Below are 26,525 nucleotides of genomic sequence, written 5' to 3' on the forward strand. Positions count from 1 at the left end.
CACTTCAACTTAATATATAATTCCCAAATAAAACAGTATTATTCATGTAATTATAATTTTCCAAATCACGTAAATAAGAAATTACAATGACTGGTTATTAGCCAATATTCATTTAGACTTTTCTGAAAATTTTATCCCATTTATTGGGGTAAAATCTTTGCTGCATTTTTGTTCTTTCTCCTTCAAAAAATTACCTTTATCATATTAGGTCTACCAAAATGGAATTCATCAGTTCTTGTTTTCAAGAAATATCTTTACTTTACCTTCACTTCTGAAGAATATTTTCATTGGGTATGGACCTAGACTGGCAATTATTTTATTTCAGTACTTTGAAGATATCTTTCTATTCTTCTGGTTTTCACTTTGATCATTTATGGTAATATGTCTTCTTTCCCCGCTAGCTGCATTTGAGGCTTTCTCTTTTACTTTGGTTTTCCTAATTTTACTATGACAAGTTTAGTTGTGATCTTCATTGTATTTGCCCTGCTTGGAATTCTTAGCACTTCTTAATTATATGAACTGATGTCTTTTCAAATATTGCTTCTGTCCCTGTTCTCCTTTTAAGACTCCAATTACATACATGGTTGGATGGCATCACCGATTCAATGGACATGGGTTTGGGTGGACTCCAGGAGTTGGTGATGGACAGGGAGGCCTGGTGTGCTGCAGTTCATGGGGTTGCAAAGAGTCGCACACGACTGAGCAACTGAACTGAACTGAACATATATATTAGAACTTCACTATGACCCATGATCTTTCATAAGCATTTCGATATTTTCCATCCTTTTGCTTCTCTGTGACTTGGAGTGGGCACAATTTCTATCGAGAAGTAAGACTTTCCAAATTGCAATCTAAGGAGGTTCAGTTCAGTTGCTCAGTCATGTCCAACTCTTTGCGACCCAATGAACTGCAGCACACCAGGCCTCCCCGTCCATCATCAACTCCCGGAGTTCACCCAAACTCATCTGCACTGAGTCGGTGATGCGATCCAGCCATCTGATCCTTGGTTGTTCCCTTCTCCTCCTGCCCCCAATCCCTCCCAGCATCAGAGTCTTTTCCAGTGAGTCAACTCTTCCCATGAGGTGGCCAAAGTACTGGAGTTTCAGCCTCAGCATCAGTCCTTCCAATGAACATCCGGGAGTGATCTCCTTCAGGATGGACTGGTTGGATCTCCTTGCAGTCCAAGGGACTCTCAAGAGTCTTCTCCAACACCACAGTTCAAAAGCATCAATTCTTTTGTGCTCAGCTTTCTTCACAATCCAACTCTCACATCCATACATGACCACAGGACAAACCATAGCCTTGACTAGACGGACCTTTGTTGGCAAAGTAATATGTCTGCTTTTTAATATGCTATCTAGGTTGGTCATAACTTTCCTGCCAAGGAGTAAAGGGCTTTTCATTTCATGGCTGCAGTCACCATCTGCAGTGATTTTGGAGCCAAAAAAAATAAAGTCTGCTGCTGTTTCCACTGTTTCCCCATCTATTTCCCATGAAGTGATGGGATCAGATGCCATGATCTTTGTTTTCTGAATGTTGAGCTTTAAGCCAACTTTTTCACTCTCCTCTTTCACTTTCATCAGGAGGCTTTTGAGTTCCTCTTCACTTTCTGCCATAAGGGTGCTGTCATCTGCATATCTGAGGTGACTGATATTTCTCCCAGCAATCTTGATTCCAGCTTGTGCTTCTTCCAGCCCAGCGTTTCTCATGATGTACTCTCCATACAAGTTAAATGAGCAGGGTGACAATATATAGCCTTGACGTACTATTTTGCCTATGTGGAACCAGTCTGTTGTTCCATGTCCAGTTCTAACTCTTGCTTCCTGACCTGCATATAGGATTTTCAAGAGGCAGGTCAGGTGGTCTGGTATTTCCATCCCTTTCAGAATTTTCCGCAGTTTATTGTGATCCACACAGTCAAAGGCTTTGGCATAGTCAATAATGCAGAAGTAGATGTTTTTCTGGAACTCTCTTCCTTTTCCATGATCCAGTGGATGTTGGCAATTTGATCTCTGGTTCCTCTGCCTTTCCTAAAACCAGCTCGAACATCTGGAAGTTCACGATTCATGTATTGCTGAAGCCTGGCTTGCAGAATTTTGAGCATTACTTTACTAGTGTGTGAGATGAGTGCAATTGTGTGGTAGTTAGAACATTCTTTGGCATTGCCTTTCTTTGGGATTGGAATGAAAACTGACCTTTTCCAGTTCTGTGGCCACTGCTGAGTTTCCAAATTTGCTGGCACACTGAGTGTCGCACTTTCACAGCATCATCTTTCAGGATTTGAAAGAGCTCAACTGGAATTCCATCACCTCCACTAGCTTTTTTTGCAGCGATGCTTTCTAAAGCCCACTTGACTTCACATTCCAGGATGTCTAGCTCTAGGTGAGTGATTATACCATCACGATTATCTGGGTCATGAAGATCTTTTTTGTATAGTTCTTCTGTGTATTCTTGCCACCTCTTCTCAATATCTTCTGCTTCTGTTAGGTCCAGACCATTTCTGTCCTTTATCGAGCCCATCTTTGCATGAAATGTTCCCTTGGTATCTCTAATTTTCTTGAAGAGATCTCTAGTCTTTCCCATTCTGTTCTTTTCCTCTATTTCTTTGCACTGATTACTGAGGTAGGCATTCTTATCTCTCCTTGCTATTATTTGGAACTCTGCATTCAAATGGGAATATCTTTCCTTTTCTCCTTTGCTTTTTGCTTCTCTTCTTTTTACAGCTATTTGTAAGGCCTCCTCAGACAGTCATTTGGCTTTTTTGCATTTTTTTTCCATGGGGATGGTCTTCAGACCCTATTCTCAACAAAACCATCAGTTAACTGGTAAAAATTGTTTTAAGAAATAAGAAACATTTAAAGCATCTAGAAATTGTCCTAATGGCACAGGGAAAATGGAGAAACACTTAACTAAGAAAATCAATTAAATCTTGGTAAGAATAATTAGAGGCCATGGCATCTAAGCCACAATCTATTTAATATATTAATAGTATTGAATATACCATTCCCCAGCTCAATGTGATTGAAGCAATACTCCAGGCAAGGATAGCTAAGAAGACAGAACTTTCCCCATGCCCAGCTCGCAGTCTAAGGCTACAGATTCACCCACAGAGGGGCAGGAATCTAGATCAGAAGTGCTAACCCAAAAAGATATGGCCAAATGAAGTCTCCTTTTCCCCAAGCAGCTCCCACTTGTAGGGCAAAAGGTAGGTCTATACTGCCCCTGTCCAAGTTCACACAATACAGTAAAGGGCCCATAACCAAAGGGGCAAATTGAGATCAGAGACTACTACCATTCAAACCCAACACCATACTTGACGAGCTGGAGCATCACTCCAAAGGGAAGCAAATTATAGTCCCTGAATTCAGCTCCAGTGCAGTGATGCAGAGGTTCTACTGAGGAGAAAGGTCATATGACCAGAGAGCTCAACAGTTCTGTTCTGTTGTTTGCAACAGGGGATAAGAAAATCTATTTCTAAGGATGATGTCAGAAACAATGGCCATCTTGAGGGTGAGCATTTAAGAGGCTGGTAGTTTCCATAATACTAGTAGGAATAAGACAACAGATCATATAGAAGTTTAACAGACAGACTCAGGTAATAAGAGAGCTACGGAGAGCCCTCTTGGGATCAGAGAATACCCCAAAAACTGGTTGGTACCCACACCTGACCCTGCAAAGAGCCCCAACTTAAACTGAATCAACTGCAGAGCAATTTTTACCAAAGGACACTGTACAAAAAAAAAAAAAAAATCTGCTAGCAATTAGCAGAGAGCCTAAAAGCTAAGAGAGATAACAAAGCCACCCTAGGCAGAGTTTAGTGGGAGGAGCAGAGAATCAGACAATTAAAGACTCCCAGTGAAAACAATAATCATGCTTGGTGGTCACAGACACTGTGTACATATCCTCTGACAAAAGAATCATTGGCTTCACACTGCAGTGAAAATAGGTTTCACTAAACTATTCCAGCCATTTCACTAAACTAATAAAAAAGCACACAAGAACAAACCCAAGAAAGTGTTGAATTAATTAATACCCAGAATTAACACAATATATTTTCTTAAAGGTCCTATTTCAATAAATATTATAAGGTTCAAAAAAAAAAATAGGAAGGTGCAACCTGCATAAAGCAAAACCGTAGACAATAAAAAATGTCTCTCAAAGGGTCCAGATGTTGAACTTAATCAACAAACATTTAAAATCAACTGTTAGAAATGTGTTCTAAGAACTAAAGGAGATAATGGGGGGCGGGGGGGGGGGGAGAAGAAGTATATGAAGAAAATATCTCATTAAATAAAGAAATCACTAAAAAAGAGAAATTATTTTACAAGTAGAAATTCTAGAAATGTAGAGTACAATAAGTAAAATGAAAAACTCACTTGAAAGGCTCAATAGTAGATTTGAGTTGGCAGAAGAAAGGATCTAACAACTTAAGATAAATCAAGAGAATATGAAATGTGAGGGGGATAAAAAGAATAAAAATGGATAAAACCTGAGAGAAATGTGGAATACCAAAATATATATAACAAAAATACCTAAAGGAAAAAGGAGGGAAAGAAAGGAAAGGAAAAGTACAAGAAGAAATAATGGCTGAAAGCTTGAAATTTAAAGAAAAGCATTGATCTGTATTTCCAAAAGCATGATGAACCCCAAATAGAATAAATACAAACAGATCCATATCTAAATATATAGTAAAATGCTGAAAGACAAAGAAAATGAGAAAATCTTAAAAGAAATAAGAGAAATATTACTCATCATGTATGCTGCTGCTGCTAAGTCGCTTCAGTCGTGTCCAACTCTGTGCGACCCCAGAGACAGCAGCCCACCAGGCTTCCCCGTCCCTGGGATTCTCCAGGCAAGAACACTGGAGTGGGTTGCCATTTCCTTCTCCATCATGTATGAGGGAACGCCAAAAGATTAACAGCTGACTTCTCATGACAAGCAATGCAAAACAGCAATCAATGAGATGACATATTCAAAGTGCTGCAAGAGAGCCAGGGAATTTCCTGACTGTCCAGTGCTTAGAACTTGCCACTTTCATTGCCAGGGCCCATGTTTGATCTCTGGTTGGGGAACTAAGATCCCCAAGCTGCACGGTGCAGCCAAAAAAAAAGTCAACTGAAACCCTACATTCAGCAAAACTCTTTTTAAAATGAGGTTAAAGACATTCTCAAACAAAAACTAAGAGAATTTGTAGCTAGTAGGCCAGTCTTACAAGAAACACTAAAGGAAGGCTTTCATTCTTTGATGATTAATAGCAATTGAGGTTTAATATTGATTTTTAATAGCATCAATAAAATTGATGCTTATTACATAAAATTTAATAAAATTGATGCTTAATAGCAATTCTAATACACATATATGCAAAACAGTACAACTAGAAACCCTGTGACTCCGCCACCATAGTCACAGATGACTGGACCAAGAAATTAATACTAAACTGAAGACAACCATCTAGAGTTGACCCAAGTTTTTCAGTTTTGGAATAAAGAGTCTCAATAATGACACAGTGTAGTTACATATATGAAATTTGTTTTCTGCATGAAGTCCAGCAGGGCAATTATCAAAATAATTTCTTGCCTCCCTTACATTAAACACCTTCTTGAGAATATCTCGGTTTCTTGTAACCTAGAAGGGATAAACAAGTATAAATGAAGAATGTGACATAAGAATGAAAATACTAAACCTGTAAAACTATGAAACCACTGCTTCAGATTTTTGATCACCAAATGCCATTTTCTGTTTGAAGAGCTTTCTGCTGCTTTGTCTTTCCATGATTGTTTGCATTGACACTTATTGTTCGGTCCTTGGAGAGCAGGAGCCATCTGGTGCACTAGGGATGGAGGAGTCTCACGACCACTTCCAAAGGTTCAAGGCACCAAGCGCACACCCCTGTGCCCCATTCTAAGCCTCACAGTGATTCTGCCCATCCATGCTGAAGAGGCCTGATTCTTCTAGCGAACTGACATTTCAGTACAAAATGTGAGTTCAATGATTGTGCCTTTACTGAGGGCAATGTTGATTTCATTTGTGGACAAGAGATCCTATCACCAGACCCAATACCTAACAGGCCCTTCATCAAAATTTACTGAACAAAAGATTGCATAAGTTGTTTTTCTCCTTGCCAATTAGAAAATAAATTTTTAAAAAAAAGAACACAAAACCAAAAACCAAACCACATACCGTTAATATGTATCCTAAGCATACAAATGGATGGAGGTCTCATAAAACTCTTTAGAGTAATAAGGAAAAAGTGTGCATAATCTTCTGTTAAACTCTATCTACCCATCTGGCTCTTAATTTAGTTATATTTCAATTCTCAGATTTCCAATGATTTTTTTCATCGTGTCCTATTCTCTCCTAGAATTAAATATCATAAAACCTAATTTCTTAACATATTAATTACCATTGATTAAAGCTGGCTTCTAACACCTATAACATCTGAATAGTCTATAGCCTGTTTCTATTTTTTTTCTCTTACTGAATAGTATGATTTTGTTTCCTGATTTGCCTGTAACTTTTCATCAAAGGCTAGATATTGTATGACAAATTATTGAAATAATGTGGGCTCTGGATGATCATATGTTCTTCCACAAAAGATTTACAGTTGACCCTTGAACACCACAGGGGCTTAATTCAAGTATAACTTATAGCTGGCCCTCCATATCCATAGTTCCTCACCATGGAGTCAACCAGCTACAGAGCATGTAGTACTGAAATACTTAATACTGAAAAATATCCATATATAAGTGGACCCATGCAATTCAAACTCATGTTATTCAAGAGTCAACTGTACTTTTGTGTAAATGGGCAGTTAGGATAGGAACAGATAAAACCAAAGCTGATTCAAACTTATGTTACAGTTTTTTTGACTGTTGGTATATTTTCAGTTCACCCAGAGCCCTGGTGTTTAGCCTTTTGGGTATCCCAATTCAAAGTACAAGATGTTTACCAGGCTCTTCCTCTTCAGTGTGCCTACGCTATGTCTAAAGCTCTGCTCAATTTGTGATTCAGAAGATGTCAGGCCCATTACTCTGCATTCCACTCCTTAAGAGAATACTTACTTGCTCCTTCTTGTCCTTGTGCCCAGATAACTGTCACCTCAAACAAAATTTTCAAACATATATCATCCTCAGCTTTTACACTTTTTCTCAACAGAATATTTTCCACAAAAAGTTAATACCATTACCAAAGGCAGAACTGTTTTTCAATCAAAATTACAAAAGTTTGCCTAATTTATAATCTTCTTCCAGTTCAGTTCAGCTTAGTCGCTCAGTCGTGTCCGACTCTTTGAGACCCCATGAATCTCAACACGCCAGGCCTCCCTGTCCATCACCAACTCCCGGAGTTCACTCAAACTCACGTCCATCGAGTCGGTGATGCTATCCAGCCATCTGATCCTCTGTCGTCCCCTTCTCTTCCTGCCCCCAATCACTCCCAGCATCAGAGTCTTTTCCAATAAGTCACCTCTTCACATGAGGTGGCCAAAGTACTAGAGTATCAGCTTTAGCATCATTCCTTCCAAAGAACACCCAGGACTGATCTCCTTTAGAATGGACTGGTTGGATCTCCTTGCAGTCCAAGGGACTTTCAAGAGTCTTCTCCAACACCACAGTTCAAAAGAATCAATTCTTCGGTGCTCAGCTTTCTTCACAGTCCAACTCTCAAATCCATACATGACCACTGGAAAAATCATAGCCTTGACTAGACGGACCTTTGTTGGCAAAATAATGTCTCTGGTTTTGAATATACTATCTAGGTTGGTCATAACTTTCCTTCCAAGGAGTAAGCACCTTTTCATTTCTTTTCATTTTTTCGACAATATAAATCTTTATTCCCACATAGAAGAAATGGTTATGTCCTCTCCAACTCCCTGTCATTTCATGGCTGCAGTCACCATCTGCAGTGATTTTGGAGCCCAAAAAAATAACGTCTGACACTGTTCCCACTGTTTCCCCATCTATTTCCCATGAAGTGATGGGACCATATGCCATGATCTTTGTTTTCTGAATGTTGAGCTTTAAGCCAACTTTTTCACTCTCCTCTTTCACTTTCATCAAGAAGCTTTTGAGTTCCTCTTCACTTTCTGCCATAAGGGTGGTGTCATCTGCATAACTGAGGTTATTGATATTTCTCCCAGCAATCTGGATTCCAGCTTGTGCTTCTTCCAGCCCAGCATTTCTCATGATGTACTCTGCATATAAGTTGAATAAGCAGGTGACAATATACAGCCTTGACGTACTCCTTTTCCTATTTGGAATCAGTCTGTTGTTCCATGTCCAGTTCTAACTGTTGCTTCCTGACCCGCATATAGGTTTCTTAAGAGGCAGGTAAGGTGCTCTGGTATTTCCATCTCTTTCAGAATTTTCCACAGTTTATTGTGATCCACACAACATTTTAGCATTATGGGTTCCCCCAAAATATAAAAACTACATAATATAAACAAATATTTCACCCAAGTGAAATACCAGAAACTAGATGCATTTAATACATTTGAATAAACTTGTGAACATTAACCTTTATGTTAATCATGTAAAATTATTAAAACTAAAAGAAAGTTTCCTTAATGCATATGAATAATTTATTTTAATCTTCCTACAAAGATAATTTACACTATTTGAACATTTCCAAGAGTATAATGAATTTGTTGACTTTTCATGGTTTGAGGCTCAGTACAATTTCATTTCCATTTGTAGAAATTTACCTGAAAATAAGCATCTAAAAAGTAATTTAATTTTCCACCTAAAATGATATGGTATCAAATTAAAATCACTCCCATGATAAGGTAACTATAAGGACTACAGGAATAATGCACATTGTAAATTTGCTTATTGTAAAGTCTGCGCTGCCCTCTTCTAGTGGCATTTGTCATTGTCGAAAAATAAAGAACCATCAATTACTGAGACGTAAAGATATTACCTCATTTGTCTCATATCACCCACTTCTCTAAAGCAAGTACTTCAACAATTATTCCCAATAATTTATAATTGCTTTAAATATTAAATCTACATTAAGCTAACATAAGTTTTCAACACATCATTATTTTGTGAGGCATGTAAGTTTCTTTCTCTCTCACCACCACCCCGTGGATGCATGGACATACACACAGGTGCACACACACACACACCACCTGCAAAGAATCGCAAAGGCCTACATATTCAATTTATATGTAAAACATGATGTAGAAGATCATGATTTCAGAAAACTAAGAACTTGAAAATGGACATTTTTATTCCTAAATTTCTTCTTTATTTACCACATTCAAATGATGTGTGTGTGTGTGTGTGTGCGCACGTGTGTATGTGTGTACGTGTGTGTGTGTGTGTACATGCAAGCATTCAGTCTCTTCAGTCGTGTCCAGCTCTTGGCAATCCTATGGCCTGCAACCCACCAGGCTCCTCTGTCAAGGAATTCTCCAGGCAAGAATACTGGAGTGGGTTGCCATGTCCTCCTCCAGGGAATCTTTCTGACCCAGGGATTGAACCCACATCTCCTGCATTGCAGGCAGATTCTTTATCCACTGAGCCACCTGGAAAGCCAATTCAAATGATAATTATAATAAATATTAATGCTAGTTTAAAAAAATTAAAATATTCAGTTCATTTCTACTTTCTGGCTTTGTAGAAATACTCATTGCAACTGAGAGTTACAGAAAACAGAAAAACTGTCTTTAAGCTCCTAAAATTTCTATATTTTCATGCAGATGAAATCTCAGACTTAAGATAAATCTTGCAGGAACTGTAAAGTTTGATTTAGCCTTAGAGTTTTTACTTGTAACATAACTCTGTCAATAATCATCTTTTTTAAGAACTTGGGATACGGTGCATCTATGGTCTTAACAACTGTCCTAATGTGAGAGTTGTCTGATTCACAATACAGGCAGACTTCATCTCTAGCAGATTTCATGATTTTACCCTCTCATCTGTAAGTTTTGCTGCCAATATTTTTCTTTAAAATCTAACTTGGATATTAAAAATTACTTACTGCTCAGATAATACCTTATTTTACAACAGGCATTTGGATAAGGAAGAAATTATTAAGATTAAAGAAAAAAAGAAGAATTATAATAGGAAATTGCAGACAGGGGTATTAAGATGTCTAAGACCATAGGTCTCTAAAAAGAATTTAAAAGTAGTATTGAAGTGGGCATTACTGCATAGCAAAGTCACCAACTTTATATAAAAAATGCAAGGATCAAAAGACTTTACTCAAAAGCATGCACAAAAGGAACAATCTTCCTTCTGTTTCTACTGTACTAATCCTAAAAAAGTTGTTACTGATTATCATTTATTTTCCACTATCTTCTCTCTTTTCAAAACCAAATACTGGCATTATAGTCTCAAGTTTCTGCTAATGACTAATCATGCCAGTTGTCACTCAATTATCACTTTCAAAACTTAATCTAAATTATGTACAGAGCCTTTTTTTTTTCTTTGAAGTTCTTCCTTGAATTTAAAAGTCAAATTTTTTTTTCAAGAAGAGTAAGTTGATGGAAGATGGAGGCTGAGATTAAATCAGGAGGAATCATTGATCAAGGATGCTTGGAATTCTTATGAATACAAATAGCCTATCAAGGTTAATGAGTTCAACTCAAGTTTAGAAGAAGAGAAATATCCCACTTAGTATTTTCTATGCATGCAGAGATTTAAGATCTTAGGTGGAATTTGAAAGGTAAATTATGCAAACTCAAATGTAGCTTTCATTTGGGTTTTTCATAAGCTATTCTCAATTGTTTTTCCCCAGTGTGGAACTACTTAAAATATATGTTCTGGACCAACAAAACCTAATGCAATTAGTGAGAAAGAGCAAAGGTCCCCTTGAATACTGACAACTCTTTCAAAATGAATGTGCTTTTAAGGAATTACTAGACAACAAATACCAGCTTTGAAAAATAACCATAAAATTTTTCTACAATGTATTCTTTCAGTCAACAAATATTAACTAAGTGCCTAAATGGTAAAGTAGGCCTTAGGAAGCATCATTACGAACAAAGCCTAGTGGAGGTGATAGAATTCCAGTTGAGCTATTTCAAATCCTGGAGGATGATACTGTGAAAGTGCTCCACTCAATATGCCAGCAAATTTAGAAAACTCAGCAGTGTCCACAGGACTGGAAAAGGTTAGTTTTCATTCCAATCCCAAAGAAAGGCACTGCCAAAGAATGTTCAAAGTACCACACAATTGCACTTATCTCACATACTAGCAAAGTAACGCTCAAAATTCTACAAGCCAGGCTTCAGCAACAAGTGAACCATGAACTTCCAGATGCTCAAGCTGGATTTAGAAAAGGTAGAGGAACCAGAGATCAACTTGCCAACATCTGCTGTATCACTGAAAAAGCAAGAGAATTCCAGAAAAAAACATCTACTTCTGCTTTATTAACTATGTCAAAGGCTTGACTATGTGGGTCACAATAAACTGTGGAAAATTCTTAAACCACATCTCAAGAAACAAGTCAGAACTGGCCATGAAACAACAGACTGGTTCCAAATCAGGAAAGGAGTATGTCAAGGTTCTACATTGTCATCCTGCTTATTTAACTTTTATGCAGAGTACATCATGAGAAATGCTGGGCTGGATGAAGCACAAGCTAGAATCAAGACTGCCAGGAGAAATATTAATAACCTCAGATATGCAGATGATACCACCCTTATGGCAGAACGTGAAGAAGAACTAAAAAGCCTCTTGATGAAAGTGGAAGAGGAGAGTGAAAAAGCTGGCTTAAAGCTCAACATTCAGAAAACGAAGATCATGGCATCTGGTCCCATCACTTCATGGCAAATAGATGGGAAACAGTGGAAACAGTGAGAGATTTTATTTTGAGGGGGGGCTCCAAAATCACTGCAGATGGTGACTGCAGCCATGAAATTAAAAGATGCTTGCTCCTTGGAAGAAAAGTTATGACCAACCTAGATAGGATATTAAAAAGCAGAGACATTACTTTGCCGACAAAGGTCCATCTAGTCAAAGCTATGGTTTTTCCAATAGTCTTGTATAGACAGGAGAGTTGGACTGTAAAGAAAGCTGAGCACCAGAGAATTGATGCTTTTGAGCTGTGGTGTTGGAGAAGACTCTTGAGAGTCCCTTGGACTGAAAGGAGATCCAACCAGTCCAGCCTAAAGGAGATCAGTCCTGGGTGCTCATTGGAAGGACTGATGTTGAAGCTGAAACTCCAATACTTTGGCCAACTGATGTGAAGAGCTGACTCATTGGAAAAGACTCTGATGCTGGGAAAGATTGAGGGCAGGAGGAGAAGGGGACGACAGAGGATGAGATGGCTGGATAGCATCACCGACTCAATGGACATGGGTTTGCGTGGACTCCAGGAGTTGGTGATGGACAGGGAGGCCTGGTGTGCCGCGGTTCATGGGGTCGCAAAGAGTCAGTCACAACTGACTGACTGAACTGAAAACATACTTTAATAACAATATGTTAAAAATTAGTATTTCACATTCATATGAAATATAATAGTATAGGAAAAGAAAATTCTTAAAACAAAGAGTGAAAAGGGTGACTAGCCTGTTTAGATATTAAAGCATATTATAAGGTGACAATAATTGAAACCGCATGAAAGTTGTCCTGCAGGCAGCTGGATGCTGAGGAGCCTCTGGAGCCTGGAAGGAGAGAGGAGACTGAGGGAGTGAAAGCTTCTCAGTGTTGGACAGGGAAGCCTGGTGTGCTGCTGTCCATGGGGTTGCAAAGAGTCGGACATGACTGAGCGACTGAACTGAACTGATCTGCAAAAATGAGCAAGACACTGTTGAAAGGGAGACATAAAAGGATAATGAGGTAAGACCTGATTCTTACCCCATACTCGTTTATGATTTGAAAAGGGATCTAAGTCTTTAATTCATAAGTGGCTCCCAGAAAGCCACAGTTTGAATTATAACATCAATGCATACTGGTAAATGACCCTGAGCAAAATCTGTACACAGCAGTATATCAAGAGAAAATATAAACAGGAGGATAAGCATCAGAGTGGAAGCAGAGGAGAAGATTGTTAGAAAGACAAAAGAAATCAGTTGCACACACTTCAGGAATAAAGACAGAATCTGCCAGAGTAAACAGGATCTCTGAATACAAGAATGCTGTTAAAGAGAGGTGGAGGGTTGGAGAGCCTTACCACAGCCATGAACAAATTAGTCTTTCTTTAGACATCATTACTCTGTCATTCCTATCCACCAAGCAATTTTTTGGTTACTAATTCAGCTTTCTAAAATCTAGGTACAGAAAACTGGGAGACTGGTGTCCCGCACGGACAATAGAGTATAAATATCCATGTAGGACTCTCACAGATATGTCAATAAACTGGGTCTCTTTCATATACTGTTCTCTTGCAAGCTTTATTATTAATGTGAATCAGCCTCCTGGGTCACATTAATTCTAGGACAGAGAAAATGCAAATTTCCAGATGTGACAACAAGATGTTGAAAAATGGTAGGGACATCAAGGTTAGATTTGTCTTGGTGACAGGACTGCTTTCTTCTACAGCCTCCTTTCACCTTTATTTCAACCTGCTTTGAAATTTTAAAGAAATATACCCAGATTACTTTAATAAGACTGTGAAAAACATGCTGTAAGGTCCTTAATAATGGAGGTGAGAGGATGATTCAGAAGGAAGGATTATCACTTGCAATGGATATAATACAAGAAAGCTTCAGGGAGGGAAAGCTTCAGAATTTCCATGAAAAGAGGACATTTATACAAACAGGGAAAAACTGGAACAAAGACAAAAAATGAAATGAAAAAAGATAAAGAAAAAATGAAATGACAAGACTGTACAAGCTTCTGTAGGAGAGGCATTAGATCAAGATTAAAGAGAAAAACATTAATAAACAAACCAAAAGAAATGCTACTGAACAAATGCTCTGCATCTGATCAACAATCTTGTTTTATGCATCTTTACTTACTTATATTTGATCTCTAAAAAGCAACTAAAGGAGATTAATCTCAATTTTTTTATAGAATGTATATAAAGTAATATCCCATATCACCAAAAGTAAAGCAGAGGTTAAATGATTTATGATTAAATTTCAATAAAATTTCCAATTTAGAGATTAAATTCAGCAATCCACGATGGATATATGTCTCTCACAAAGTCCACACAGGATGTCACTTTGAGAATAGCCTGGGGATAAAGTAATTCAAAGGACCTCCACAAGGTAAAAACTAAACAAGCCATAAACAGAAATGTCATTAAATCTGAAACAACTGTGCAAATTTAATTATTTTACTGTTAAAAATGAGAAAAATCAGGGGAAATAATAACTGGCTAATGGTAATTTCTTCCAGGATGAATGATGCCTTTTTGTGATATCCTTTTCAATGAAAATCACAAAAATCTTCCATATTACAAAAGGAATTTGAACTATACTTGCAACAAACTCAAAGAATCGTCTATGCGAATTTTAGGAAATCATCTTCATAGAAATACAGAAATATGAGGGATTTTTGTTCATTGCTATGTGACCAGTAACTAGAACAGTGCTTGGCATGTAATAGATGGTCATTAACTATTTCATATGTGAATAAATATTCAATCTTTCTTTCCAGCTGAATCTCACATCCAAATCTACACAACCAATCCAAGCTAACCAAAGAGAACTCCAACTCTTTCCCTAAAACATGTGAAAATGTAAAAGAACTATCATTTTAGGACAAATGGAAAGCAAATGTAATTTATAAATTATAAGTAATTTTTTAATGTCTACATACTGGAAGTTTTTTCAGTTTTTCCATAAATGGCAAATAAAAAGAAACAATGAGAAGGATGGGAGGAGAGGAAGAAGGGAGAGAGGACAGACCAACATATGGTTTTAAACAACTCAGCAAAGGGATCTTTCTAGCTTTGGCATCACTAGCATAGTTCTGTTTTTTTTTAATACTTAATTTTGACAAAATAATCATATTTTACCACTTATGAGAGCAGAATAAAGAGCTAGATAATTTCCATAAAAAATTTAAATGTCCTACAGTTACAGCTGCCCTGAGAATATTTCCAATGAGAATTTATTAACATGTAGAGGGGAAGTTGAGATCAAGATGACAGAGTGGGAAGACACTGAGTTCACCTCTTCCCAAGGACACACAAAAACTACAACTACTTACAGAACAACCACCTGCAAGAATGGCCTGCAATAAGCAATGAGAATCTGCATAGCAGCACAGCTCCTCTGCAATGAGGGGTATAAAGAAGAAGAAGAAAAATACCAAGATGAGTATAAGGGAAAGAGAAGTAATTGAATCAGGACCTACACTCCCAGCAGGTGAACCAAAAGGAAGAGGAGAGATCACAAATTCAGAGGTCCTCCCTAAGGAGCAAGGGGTTCAGTCCCAACTTCAAGCACCCCAACCCTGGAGAATGGCACCTGGAAGACAAACCCCCTTACCTGGTTCTGAAAACAGGCAGGGCTTACCGTCAGGAGAGCCAGAGGGCTGGAGGCAAGTGAAACCCTGCACTGAGAGACTATGCACACAGACTCAGGCACTCCCGGGCCCAGCAGGGGAGCAGCGAATGACAGGAGCCTGCACACCTGCCATCCTGGCAAGGGCGCCCAGCACCCACCTCGGCCACGCCAGCTCCCACTTCAGTCCCTCCAAGGCAGCAAGCCCTGGCACACCCCAGGAGAAGCCTGGGTTCACGCTGGGCTCCAACGCCAACCCCTCTGGCTCCAGCCCCCGTGCCGAAGTGGTAGCCCTTCACACATCCTAGGAGAAGCCTGAACCCCACACCAGGTTCCAACTTCAGTGGGGAACTATCTCCAGCACACACCAGAAGTCCACGGTCACTTCAGCTTCAGCCCTTCCATCAAAGCCAGTGCACACAGTCTGTCTAAAGACGCTCCTACGCAAGGACACACCTTCAAGACACAGGGAAGTAACCGTTTCTCCTAATGCATGGGGACAAACACAGAAAGTCAAGCAAAATAAGAAGACAGCGGATTGTGTTTCAAACAAAAGAACAAAATGAAACTCCAGGAAAAACAAAAATCTAATGAAATGACAGTAAGTAATTTACCTGGTACAGAGTTTAAAGCAATCATCATAAAAATGCTCACTGAACTTAGCAGAATAAGGGAAGAAAACAGAACCTCAACAAAGTATTAGAAAAAATAAAAAAAGAAGGCATCAGAGGTGAAGAATATTATGTGTATTTTTTAATATAAATTTATTTTAATTGGAGGTTAATTACTTTACCATACATCAACATGAATCCGCCACAGGTATACACGTCTTCCCTATCCTGAACCCCCCTCCCTTCTCTCCCCATACCATCCCTCTGGGTTGTCCCAGCACACCAGCCCCAAGCATCTAGTATCATGCATCGAATCTGGACTGGCAATTCATTTCATATATGATATTATACACGTTTCAATGCCATTCTCCCAAATCATCCCACCCTCTCCCTCTCCCACATAGTCCAAAAGACTGTTCTATACATCTGTTTCTTTTGCTGTCTCGCATACAGAGTTATTGTTACCATCTTTCTAAATTCCATATATATGTGTTAGTATACTGTATTGGTGTTTTTCTTTCTGGCTTGCTTCACTCTGTATAATAGGCTCCAGTTTCATCCACCTCATTAGTACTGATTCAAATGTATTCTTTTTAATGGCTGAGTAATACTCCATTGTGTATATGTACCACAGCTTTCTTATCCATTCATCTGCTAATGGACATCTAGGTTGCTTCCATGTCCTGGCTATTACAAACAGTGTCACGATGAACATTGGGGTACACGTGTCTCTTTCAATTCTGGTTTCCTCGGTGTGTATGCCCAGCAGTGGGACTGCTCTATTTCCAGTTTTTTAAGGAATCTCCACACTGTTCTCCATAGTGGCTGTACTAGTTTACATTCCCACCAACAGTGTAAGAGGGTTCCCTTTTCTCCACACCCTCTCCAGCATTTACTGCTTGTAGACTTTTGGATCACAGCCATTCTGACTGGCATGAAATGGTACCTTATTGTGGTTTTGATTTGCATTTCTCTGATAATGAGTGATGTTGAGCATCTTTTCATGTGTTTGTTAGCCGTCCATCTGTCTTCTTTGGAGAAATGTCTATTTAGTTCTTTGGCCCATTTTTTGATTGGGTTGTTTATTTTTCTGGAATTGAGCTGCAGGAGTTACTTGTATATTTTTGAGATTAGTTGTTTGTCAGTTGCTTCATTTGCTATTTATTGTCTCCCATTCTGAAGGCTGTCTTTTCACCTTGCTTATAGTTTCCTTTGTTGTGCAGAAGCTTTTAAGTTTAATTAGGTCCCATTTGTTTATTTTTGCTTTTATCTCCAATATTCTGGGAAGTGGGTCATAGAAGATCCTGCTGTGATTTATGTCGGAGAGTGTTTTGCCTGTGTTCTCCTCTCGGAGTTTTATAGTTTCTGGTCTTACGTTTAGATCTTTAATTCATTTTGAGTTTATTTTTGTGTATGGTGTTAGAAAGTGTTCTAGTTTCATATGTGTGTGTTAATTGCTCAATTATGTCTGACTCTGCAACCCCATGGACTATGGCTTATCAGGCACCCCGTTGATGGAATTCTCCAGGCAAAAATACTGGAGCGGGTTGCCATTCCCTTCTCCACGGGATCTTCCCAGCCCAGGGATAGAACCAGGGTCTCCCATACTGCACACAGATTCTTTACCATCAGAGCCACCAGGGTAGCCCGATTAATATAATAACTGAAATTACATACATATTGTAGGGAATCAACTGCAGGTTAGGGAATGGTTGAAATAACTCAATCAGAACAGCAAGAAGAAAAACAATTTTCAAATGAGGCTTAAGTTTAAAAGACCTCTAAGATAACATCAAGCATAATAAAATTCAAATTTTAGAGGTCCCAGAAGGAGAGGAAAAAGAAAGAGGCAAAAATGAATTTGGTGAAACCGTGGTTGAAAATTTAACCTGTAGTAAGAAACACATATCCAGATCCAGAAACAAAGAAAATCCCAAACAAAATGAAAGAGATCTATGCCAAGACCTAGCATAATTAAAACAGGAAAAGTTAAAGAGAGAATTTTAAAGGCAGTCAAAAAGAAAAAGAAAAACTGGAGTGTCATCCAAGGGAAGCCCCAGAGGCTATCACCTATTTCTCAGCAGAGACTTTGCAGGTCTACAGGGAATGGCATAGTATATTTTATTTAAAGTGATGAAAGGAAAAAATATCTACAACTGGTGATACTCACATGGCAAAGTTATTTAGAACTGAAGGAGAGAAAGTTTCCCAGACAAGCAAAAACTAAAAAGAGTTTAACAACAGTAAACCAGCCTTCCAAGACATGTTAAAGGAACTTCTTTAAGTGGAAAAGGAAAGGCCCTATAAAGATAGGGAAAATGAATGAAAGGAAAAATGTACTTTACTAGGAAAGGAAAATTTTCCATTCCTAGGAAAGGAAAATACATAGTAAAGGCAATGAATGAACCACTTAAAAAGTGAGTGAAATGTTAAAAGACAAGTCATAAAAACAAACCCATAGATACAGAGAACAGACTAATGGTTATCACAAGGGAAGGGACAGAGTCGGGGTTGGAGGCAAAAATGGGTAATGGGATCAAATGTATGCTGATGAAAGGAAACTAAATTTTTGGTGGTGAACACAAGTAGTGGAAAGGAGGAGAAATATAATGTGGTACACATGAAACTTATATAGTACTATGAACCAATGTTACCTCAATAAAATATAAAATTTTAAGCCAAAAAAATTAAATTAAGTTGAATTTGAAAGTCACAGGGATATAATATACAGCACAGAGAGAATAGTCAATAATACTACAATTAACATGGCATGGTACATCATCTATAAAAACATAAAAATCACTATGCTGTACAGCTAAAACTAATATAGTATTCTAAGTCAACTATATTCCTATTAAAAAATTAATACAGAAATAAAGATGCAGAGGCTTTGTAAAGAAAATGTCACTGTTTCATTATCTTTAAACATGAACCTGAAACAAATCTAAAATATATTTTGTACTGATGCACTGACAAGATGAAAGAGAAACTTAAGACTGCAGTAACATTAAATATTTCCTTTGGATTTTATAAAGTTAGATACTTTTCACACCAATTTTCTACCTGTCATTATAACCTAGGAAATTCTTCAAATGTGACTACTCATTACAATTAGAACACAACTTCACTAACAACAACAGATACAGAGAAAGATATATATATCTAGTTCTAAATGTGTCCTCCATGTTTGCATGGATCTAATTTACATAATTAAAATGGGAATTAAGCCATTTTCTTTTATTAAGTTCTTTCCTTTGATTTTTTAATAGTTTTTGATAATTACTTTTATCTAGCACCACTTGTGCTAGATAAAGGCAAGTAGGACACGGGAGTTGCCTAGTTACACTTCACTCATCATTCATGACTGATACACAACTCTACATTGACAGAAGCATCACACCTCTACCTCACGCAAAACAGCTAGAGATTTGAAAACTTTTCTGTTTCCAAAGAAAAAAAAATATCAGTAATACCTTATTGCTATGCCTTTTGCCAGTTTCACCCTTGCCCCCCTCCCCACACCCACCACAAATAACTGTGGTCCCTTGAGAGAAGAAAGATCCCTTCTGTCTGAGGGAAGGGCTCAACTGCTAGTGGAAGAATATTTTCAGGTTTCATAGGTATCCTGGCTTTGAGGTCCAAATGAAGAGAAATGAGTCCATAGAAATTTATCTATGTAATTAAAGTAACCATCTAGATAACTTGACATTATCCCCACCCAAACTTGAGTTCGTAAAACATCACAATCTTTATATTAAAATTTCACTAAGCAATGCTATGAAATAAAACTAAAGTCTTTTGAACATGGCTTAAATATAGCAAAGTCACCTCCACTTGGGCTGCCAAATGTACTCTCTCCTTGTCCTTTCGCTCCAAGCACCGCTTCACTTCCTCTAACTCAGAAGCCATTGCACTGAAGTTCAGCTGCACTCTCAAATCTGACATCTGCTTCTCCAGATCCTCTCGCTCAACCCCTTAAAAGAGAAAATGTAAAGCGTGATGGTTGTTCATTATTCACAGGATAATGTACTCTCAAATGGTAGGCTTATTAATATTAACTCTACTCCATACAACCCACTTATTAAATGTCACTGTCACCAACTCACCATTCTATTATTTCAAGTCTTACACAATTTTCTGAAATACATAGCTACGTCATCCAGTGTTGTCCCATTTTGATACTGTACTTGGACTGCTATCTGACTTCCAGTATAATTTATTTCAGGAAAATTTTATGTATTTTTCTTTAATTTGCCTTATATCCCTATATTACCCCCAAACTCTAAAACAAAAATACTGAAAGAATTTTCAACTAAGCTTCTATAGCTTACTGAAGTTACTGAAGTTCACACAACAAAATGCTTTTCTTGCAACATAAGCAAAGGAGGCAGCTAAATCTTGATTGTGTTCTGACCTTTAACTTCCTAGTTCTGGAGACAACTACCTACAACTGAAAAGTATAAATTGACATAGTATGTACTTTTAGTTCAGTATGAAATATTTGCTATACGATGAAAAGGGCACTGTAACACCATCTTTTTCAAAAATAAATAACAGGAAAACTCTTTTCTCAATGAGCTTGCATTCTAAGAACAGGAAAAGGATATAAATAAAATACTTCTATGATGTTAAGATGTCAAAAACTGGCACATATACTCTTTTCTAGTACTTTCACTTCCAGAAAATGAAAGAAGGAAGGAAAAACTAGCAAATACAATTTACAGATCATTCATAAGACACATCCCAACTTCAGAATAATTAAACTGTCAAAATTGTACAGTGTGTATGAAAGATGCATAGGTATTTTAACAGTGATAAGAGGACCTTCAGATACTATACAGATATTTCCCTGTATCTGTATAATTTCTGTAGAGTAAATGGTTATCATACAAAATCAGCCCAAAGGACAGAATGATTAACTCTATCTTAAAAAGAAACTGAGGTTGTAAGAATTGGTTTAAAAGTTAGTTCTGAAAAATAGATAAAAAATTTCACATAGCAAAGCAGATGAAGCTGGGTTGATATTTCAGGGGAAGGAAACAGCATAAAGCACTGAGCAACAATATTGGATTTCATGTTCGGGTAACTGCACACATCACGTTCTACATAGCTAACACTTGTGAGGAAGGTGAGTCAGTAGAGTCAGCAGTCATGCGATGCCAGGGAGCTTGGAAATCGGCCGACACACTAAGAGTTAGCAGACATTTTCTGTAAAAGGTCAGACAGTAAATACTGTAGCTATACAGTCTCTGTCGCAACTACTCATCTTTGATATTATATTACAAAAGTGACCTGGACAATGCATAAATGAATGGGAGTAGCTGTATTCCAATAAAGTTTCTTTATTCCAAAACAAGAAGCAGTCTGGATTTGGCTCATGGGCCATCCTTTGCCCACTCCTGCTAAATCAACCTGAAAATATGCATATTTTTATGTATAAACGTATTTATTTATTTGAAAAATACACATATCCATTCATCTTAAAAATAACTTTTATTTTATAAATTTATTAATATATACCCACGTGTTCCAAGTCACTTTAGTCATGCCTGACTCTCTGTGAACTCATGGACTATAGCCTGCCAGGCTCCTCTGTCCATGGGATTTTCGAGGCAAGAATAATGGACTGGGTTGCCATGCCCTCCTCCTGGGAATCTTCTCCAACCAGGGATCGAACCCACATCTTTTATGTCTCCTGCATTGGCAGGCAGGTTCTTTACCACTGAGCCACCTGGGAAGCCCATATAAATATGCATATGTGTGTGCAGCTCTCTCTCTATAGTACCCACCTATCCATATACAGACCTAGACATGTTTCACGGTATATATAATATTAGTATATACACACATATGTGCAAATTAATGTTAGTATATTATTATACAATTTATGAAGATTGTATATGTATATAAACATACACATATATGTATTTTATAAAACACATCTGGGTATTTGATGTAAAGACATAATATTTTGATATGTCTTACACATAAAACGGCAGTAGTAGTGTAGTGTTAGTTGCTCAGTCATGTCTGACTCTTTGAGACCCCATGGATTATAGCCCACCAGGCTCGTCTATCTATGGGACTCTCCAGGCAAGAATACTGGAGTGGCTTGCCATTCCCTTCTCCATAGGAGCTTCCTAACCCAGGGATCGAACCTGGATCTCCTGCATTACAGACAGATTCTTTACCATCTGAGCTACAGGGAGATTCCTACATAAAATACTAAAGTGTAGCTATATATAAAGGTATAACACATATATGCATACATAATGAAACATTTATAAAAATTAAAATACTTAAAACACAAAGTATACAACACAAATAGTGTTAGAGACACTCTCCTCCCAGAGGATTATCTCATATGCTCCATTTTAAAGAATTCTTGCTACAAACGTTGATGGGTCGGTAGAGGATAGCAAGCAGTTAAAGAGTTCAAGCCTGGAAAGAAAAAGGATTTGGTTTGCTACTTCCCACAAATGTGACTTTAAGCAAGGAATTCAGTTTTTTTTTGTTTTTCAGCCTTTAAAAAAAATCATTAAAATGGAAATAAGAAGAGTATCCTTCTCATAGAATATTTCTAAGAACTAAAAGACATAGTGTAAGATAAGTAGCATGATGCCCTGTAAGAACTCAATAAATTATGAGAGGTTTTAATCAAGAGAATAACATGACAGGCTTGTGTCTTAGAAGGGTCCCTTTTGTAGCAGGACAGAAGACAGATTACAGGCAAACTAGTGTAAGACAAGTCAAGAGGGTAACAGAGATGAGATAACGCATGCCTAAACTGGGTTAGTGGGAATACCAAAGAAGCCACTTCAAGAGCTATCAGGATCTTCAAACAGACAGGATACAGAGACTAATTAGATGGAGGGGAGAAGTAAGTTCGGAAGTTCTTTGTATTTTAGGCTTATCTAGATAAAGAAACGTTCGACCAGTTAAGACAGGAAATTAAAAACAGGTGTGGAGGAAAGTATGAATTCAGTGGTAACCCTGTTCCTGAGCATGCTGCAACAGCACAAAGACACCCAAGGAGCACCGCCATCTGGAGGGCTGGAGGTCAGGAGTGAGAAGAGCTCCCTTTGGGGATCACCCTTTCTAGGTGATAGCTAAAGCCTAAGATTAAATAACAACCCCAGGGGAGAAGCACCAAGTGAGAAAATCCATAAATAGGATTCTAGAACACAGCAACATTTAAAATGCAAACTGGAAACAAACGGAAAAGATTCAGATGGAAAGACTGAAAACAACTAAGACAGTCGAAGCAGGAAACAGTAGGAACAATCAGGTCAGTGGAAGAGCTTTAAGGGAGAGGAAACAAATGCGAAACAACTAAGGCAAGTAATTAAAAATTCCTTTGAATCTGACAGAGGAGACCACTAGTAAACTAAGCAGTCAATTTTAGAAGCAGAACTGGAAGTCTTTTTGCAGTGGGTAGAGGAATAAAGAGCAGGCGGAAGATGACAAGTGCAATTTCTCACGTAGAATTTTTTTAAATAATGCAAGTATTCTATAAAGATGAAAACTCTAGAATTATTAAAAGAAGGTGAAGAAGTCCATTGCCACAACAATAAGAGAACTTTAAGAGTTTCATTAAGCCTGGTAAGTAGCTTAAAAAAGGGAGATTCTTTGAATCCTCAAAGACACCAAAAATAACTAGATTTCATAAGACAACAAAACATATAACAAATGTACCACAGAATCTTTTTCCAAACGAAATGAGAATTCCTATGTACAACTTCATGAAAATGTGGAAATAATCTTAATACTATATTTTACTTTTAAAAATAAATTGTAAAGTTGTTCAGTGGCTAAGTTGTGTCTGACTCTTTGCGACCCCATGGACTGTAGCACACAAGGCTTTCCAGTCCTTCACTGTCTCCCGAAGTTTGCTCAAACTTGTGTTCATTGAGTCGGTGATGCCATCCAACCATCTCATCCTCTGTCATCCCCTTTTCCTCCTGCCTTCAATCTTTCATAGCATCAGGGTCTTTTTCAATGAGTGAGCTCTTCACATCAGGTGGCCAAAGTATTGGAACACAGCATCAGTCCTTCCAGTGAATACTCAGGGTTGAGTTCCTTTAGGATTGACTGGTTTGATGTGCTTGCTGTCCAAGGGACTCTCAAGCACCACAGTTTGAAAGCATCAATTCTTCAGCACTCAGACTACTTTATGGTCCAACTCTCACGTCTGTACATGACTACTGGAAAAACCATACCTTTGCCTATACAGACCTTTGTCAACAAAGTGATGTCTCTGGTTTTTAATACACTAAGTTTGTCATAGCTTTTCTTCCAAGCTTCTAATGTCAAAATATGTTTAAATTACAATACCACATGAAACTCAACTGAACTTAATGGCATGCAAATATGTTAGGACAGGTATGTCAAAATCTGCCATTTTCTGGTAGATTCAGAAGATTTTCTGGTAATGTGGGAATCCTAACTTAGGCAACACATTGAGTTAAGGGTAGGGAATCTGGGGAATTTATAACATCAAACACTTTCTATGGTAATTTAGGCATTTGAGTAAAATGCCCCAATATTTAAATGATTTAGAGTAGAACAATCTTTAGTAGTCTGTTAGAAAATATTATAAAATTTCAATATCACCATTTCTGTTAAACACAAAACTTTAAAAAAGAAATACATCCAGAGTAATTAAATTCTACAACCAAAATCAACACATCCACTGAAAAAACATTCTAAAGATTTTCAAACACAATGCCTTTCTAATCAACATTAAAAAAGCCAGTCATATGGTTCATGACCACTTCTACAATCTGATTAATTTTTTCCCCCAATCTCCAGGTAACAAAACAAAGATAGAAGATTAATTTATACTGAAAATCAGATTAAGAGAAAGTGAAAAGCAGAGGAATTTCCAATTTAAGTACAAATATACACACATGAATACATCCACATGTATGTGTGTGTGCATGTGTGCATATATGTATGTGCATGTATTTAAAAAAAAATTCCACAACTGGCTTGTTGGCTCTTTCTAAAAGGAAGACTCATGAGATAAGCAGGTCTGACAACTGAAATGGGTTTAAAAATCAAGCAGAGAAGACATTAAAACTGGATGCTAATATCAACAACAAGCAAGTGAAATTTGAAATTAAACACACAATGCTATGTACATTAGCATCCCCCCAAATTAATGCATGCATGCCAGTCACTCAGTGAGGTCCACCTCTTTGCTACCTCATGAACTGCAGCCCACCAGGCTCCTCTGCCAATGGAATTTTCCAGGTAAGAATACTGTAGTGGGTTACCATTTCCTATTCCAGGGGATCTACCCGAGCCAGGAATCAACCCATGTCTCCAGAGTCTCCAGCATGAACAGGCAGATTCCTTACCACTGAGCCACCTGAGAAGCCCCAAAATCAAATACTTAAGTATAAATCTAACAAAATCTATATGATGGAAACTACCAAATTCTGATGAAAGAAATCAAGGATGAACAAAATAAATAAAGAGATAATCCATGTTCATGGACAGGAAGACTCAATATTGTCTAAATGTCAGTATTTCTCAACTTCAGCAAGAGATTCAGTGAAGGCAATCAAAATCCAAGCAAGTTATTTTGTGTATATTGACAACCTGATTCTAAAGTTACAAAGAGTGGCAAAGAATCCCAAATAGCAAGAGAAACACTGAAAAAGAAGGAAAGAGCTAGAGGACTGACACTATCCAACAAAACAGATTGGTACTGGCCAAAAAAAAAAAAAAAAAAAAAACACACACACACACGTACACACCTGGGACAGAACCAAGAGCCCAGAAGTAGACCCACATAAAATAGTCTACTGATCTTCAACAAAGAACAAAAGCAATACAATGGGGAAAAGATAGTCCTTTAAAACAAAGGACACTAGAACTGAAGACTCACATGCAAAAAAAAAAACTGAATCTAGACACAGAACTTAAATCTTCCACAAAAATTAATTCAAAATGGATCACAGATTTAAATTTAAAATGACAAACAACTAATCTCAAAAATAGACACAACTGAAGCGACTATAGCAGCATACAAGCGACTCCTGTAGATCAATTCCAGAAAAATAAATGACCCAATCAAAAAATGGACTAAGGAACTAAATAGACATTTCTCCAAAAAGACATACAGATGGCTAACAAACACATGAAAACATGCTCAACATCACTCATTATCAGAGAAATGCAAATCAAAACCACGATGAGGTACCATTTCACGCCAGTCAGAATGGCTGCGATCCAAAAGTCTACAAGCAATAAATGCTGGAGAGGGTGTGGAGAAAAGGGAACCTTATGACCCAGCAATCCCACTGCAGGAGATACACACTGAGGAAACCAGAATAGAAACAGACACATGTACCCCAATGTTCATCGCAGCACTGTTTATAATAGCCAGGACATGGAAGCAACCTAGATGTCCATCAGCAAATGAATGGATCAGAAAGCTGTGGTACATATACACAATGGAGTATTACTCAGCCATTAAAAAGAATACATTTGAATCAGTTCTAATG

General features: G+C 37.7%; 1 protein-coding gene across 19 annotated transcripts in view; it reads right to left on the minus strand.

The window, feature by feature from the left end:
• The window catches only part of CEP128 (centrosomal protein 128), a 455,060-nt gene that overhangs the window by 313,551 nt on the left and 114,984 nt on the right, over nt 1-26,525 (minus strand). For 18 of the 19 annotated variants that reach the window (XM_042252808.2, XM_060418450.1, XM_060418449.1 and 15 more), the window contains one exon: nt 19,840-19,985. The exons of the other annotated variant lie outside the window; for it this stretch is intronic. In XM_042252808.2, coding sequence (XP_042108742.1) covers nt 19,840-19,985 — 146 coding nt within the window. The remainder of the gene's footprint in view (nt 1-19,839; nt 19,986-26,525) is intronic. 19 annotated transcript variants of the gene reach the window in all.

The sequence above is a fragment of the Ovis aries genome, chromosome 7, assembly GCF_016772045.2.
Source record: "Ovis aries strain OAR_USU_Benz2616 breed Rambouillet chromosome 7, ARS-UI_Ramb_v3.0, whole genome shotgun sequence".
Classification (NCBI taxonomy): domain Eukaryota; kingdom Metazoa; phylum Chordata; class Mammalia; order Artiodactyla; family Bovidae; genus Ovis; species Ovis aries.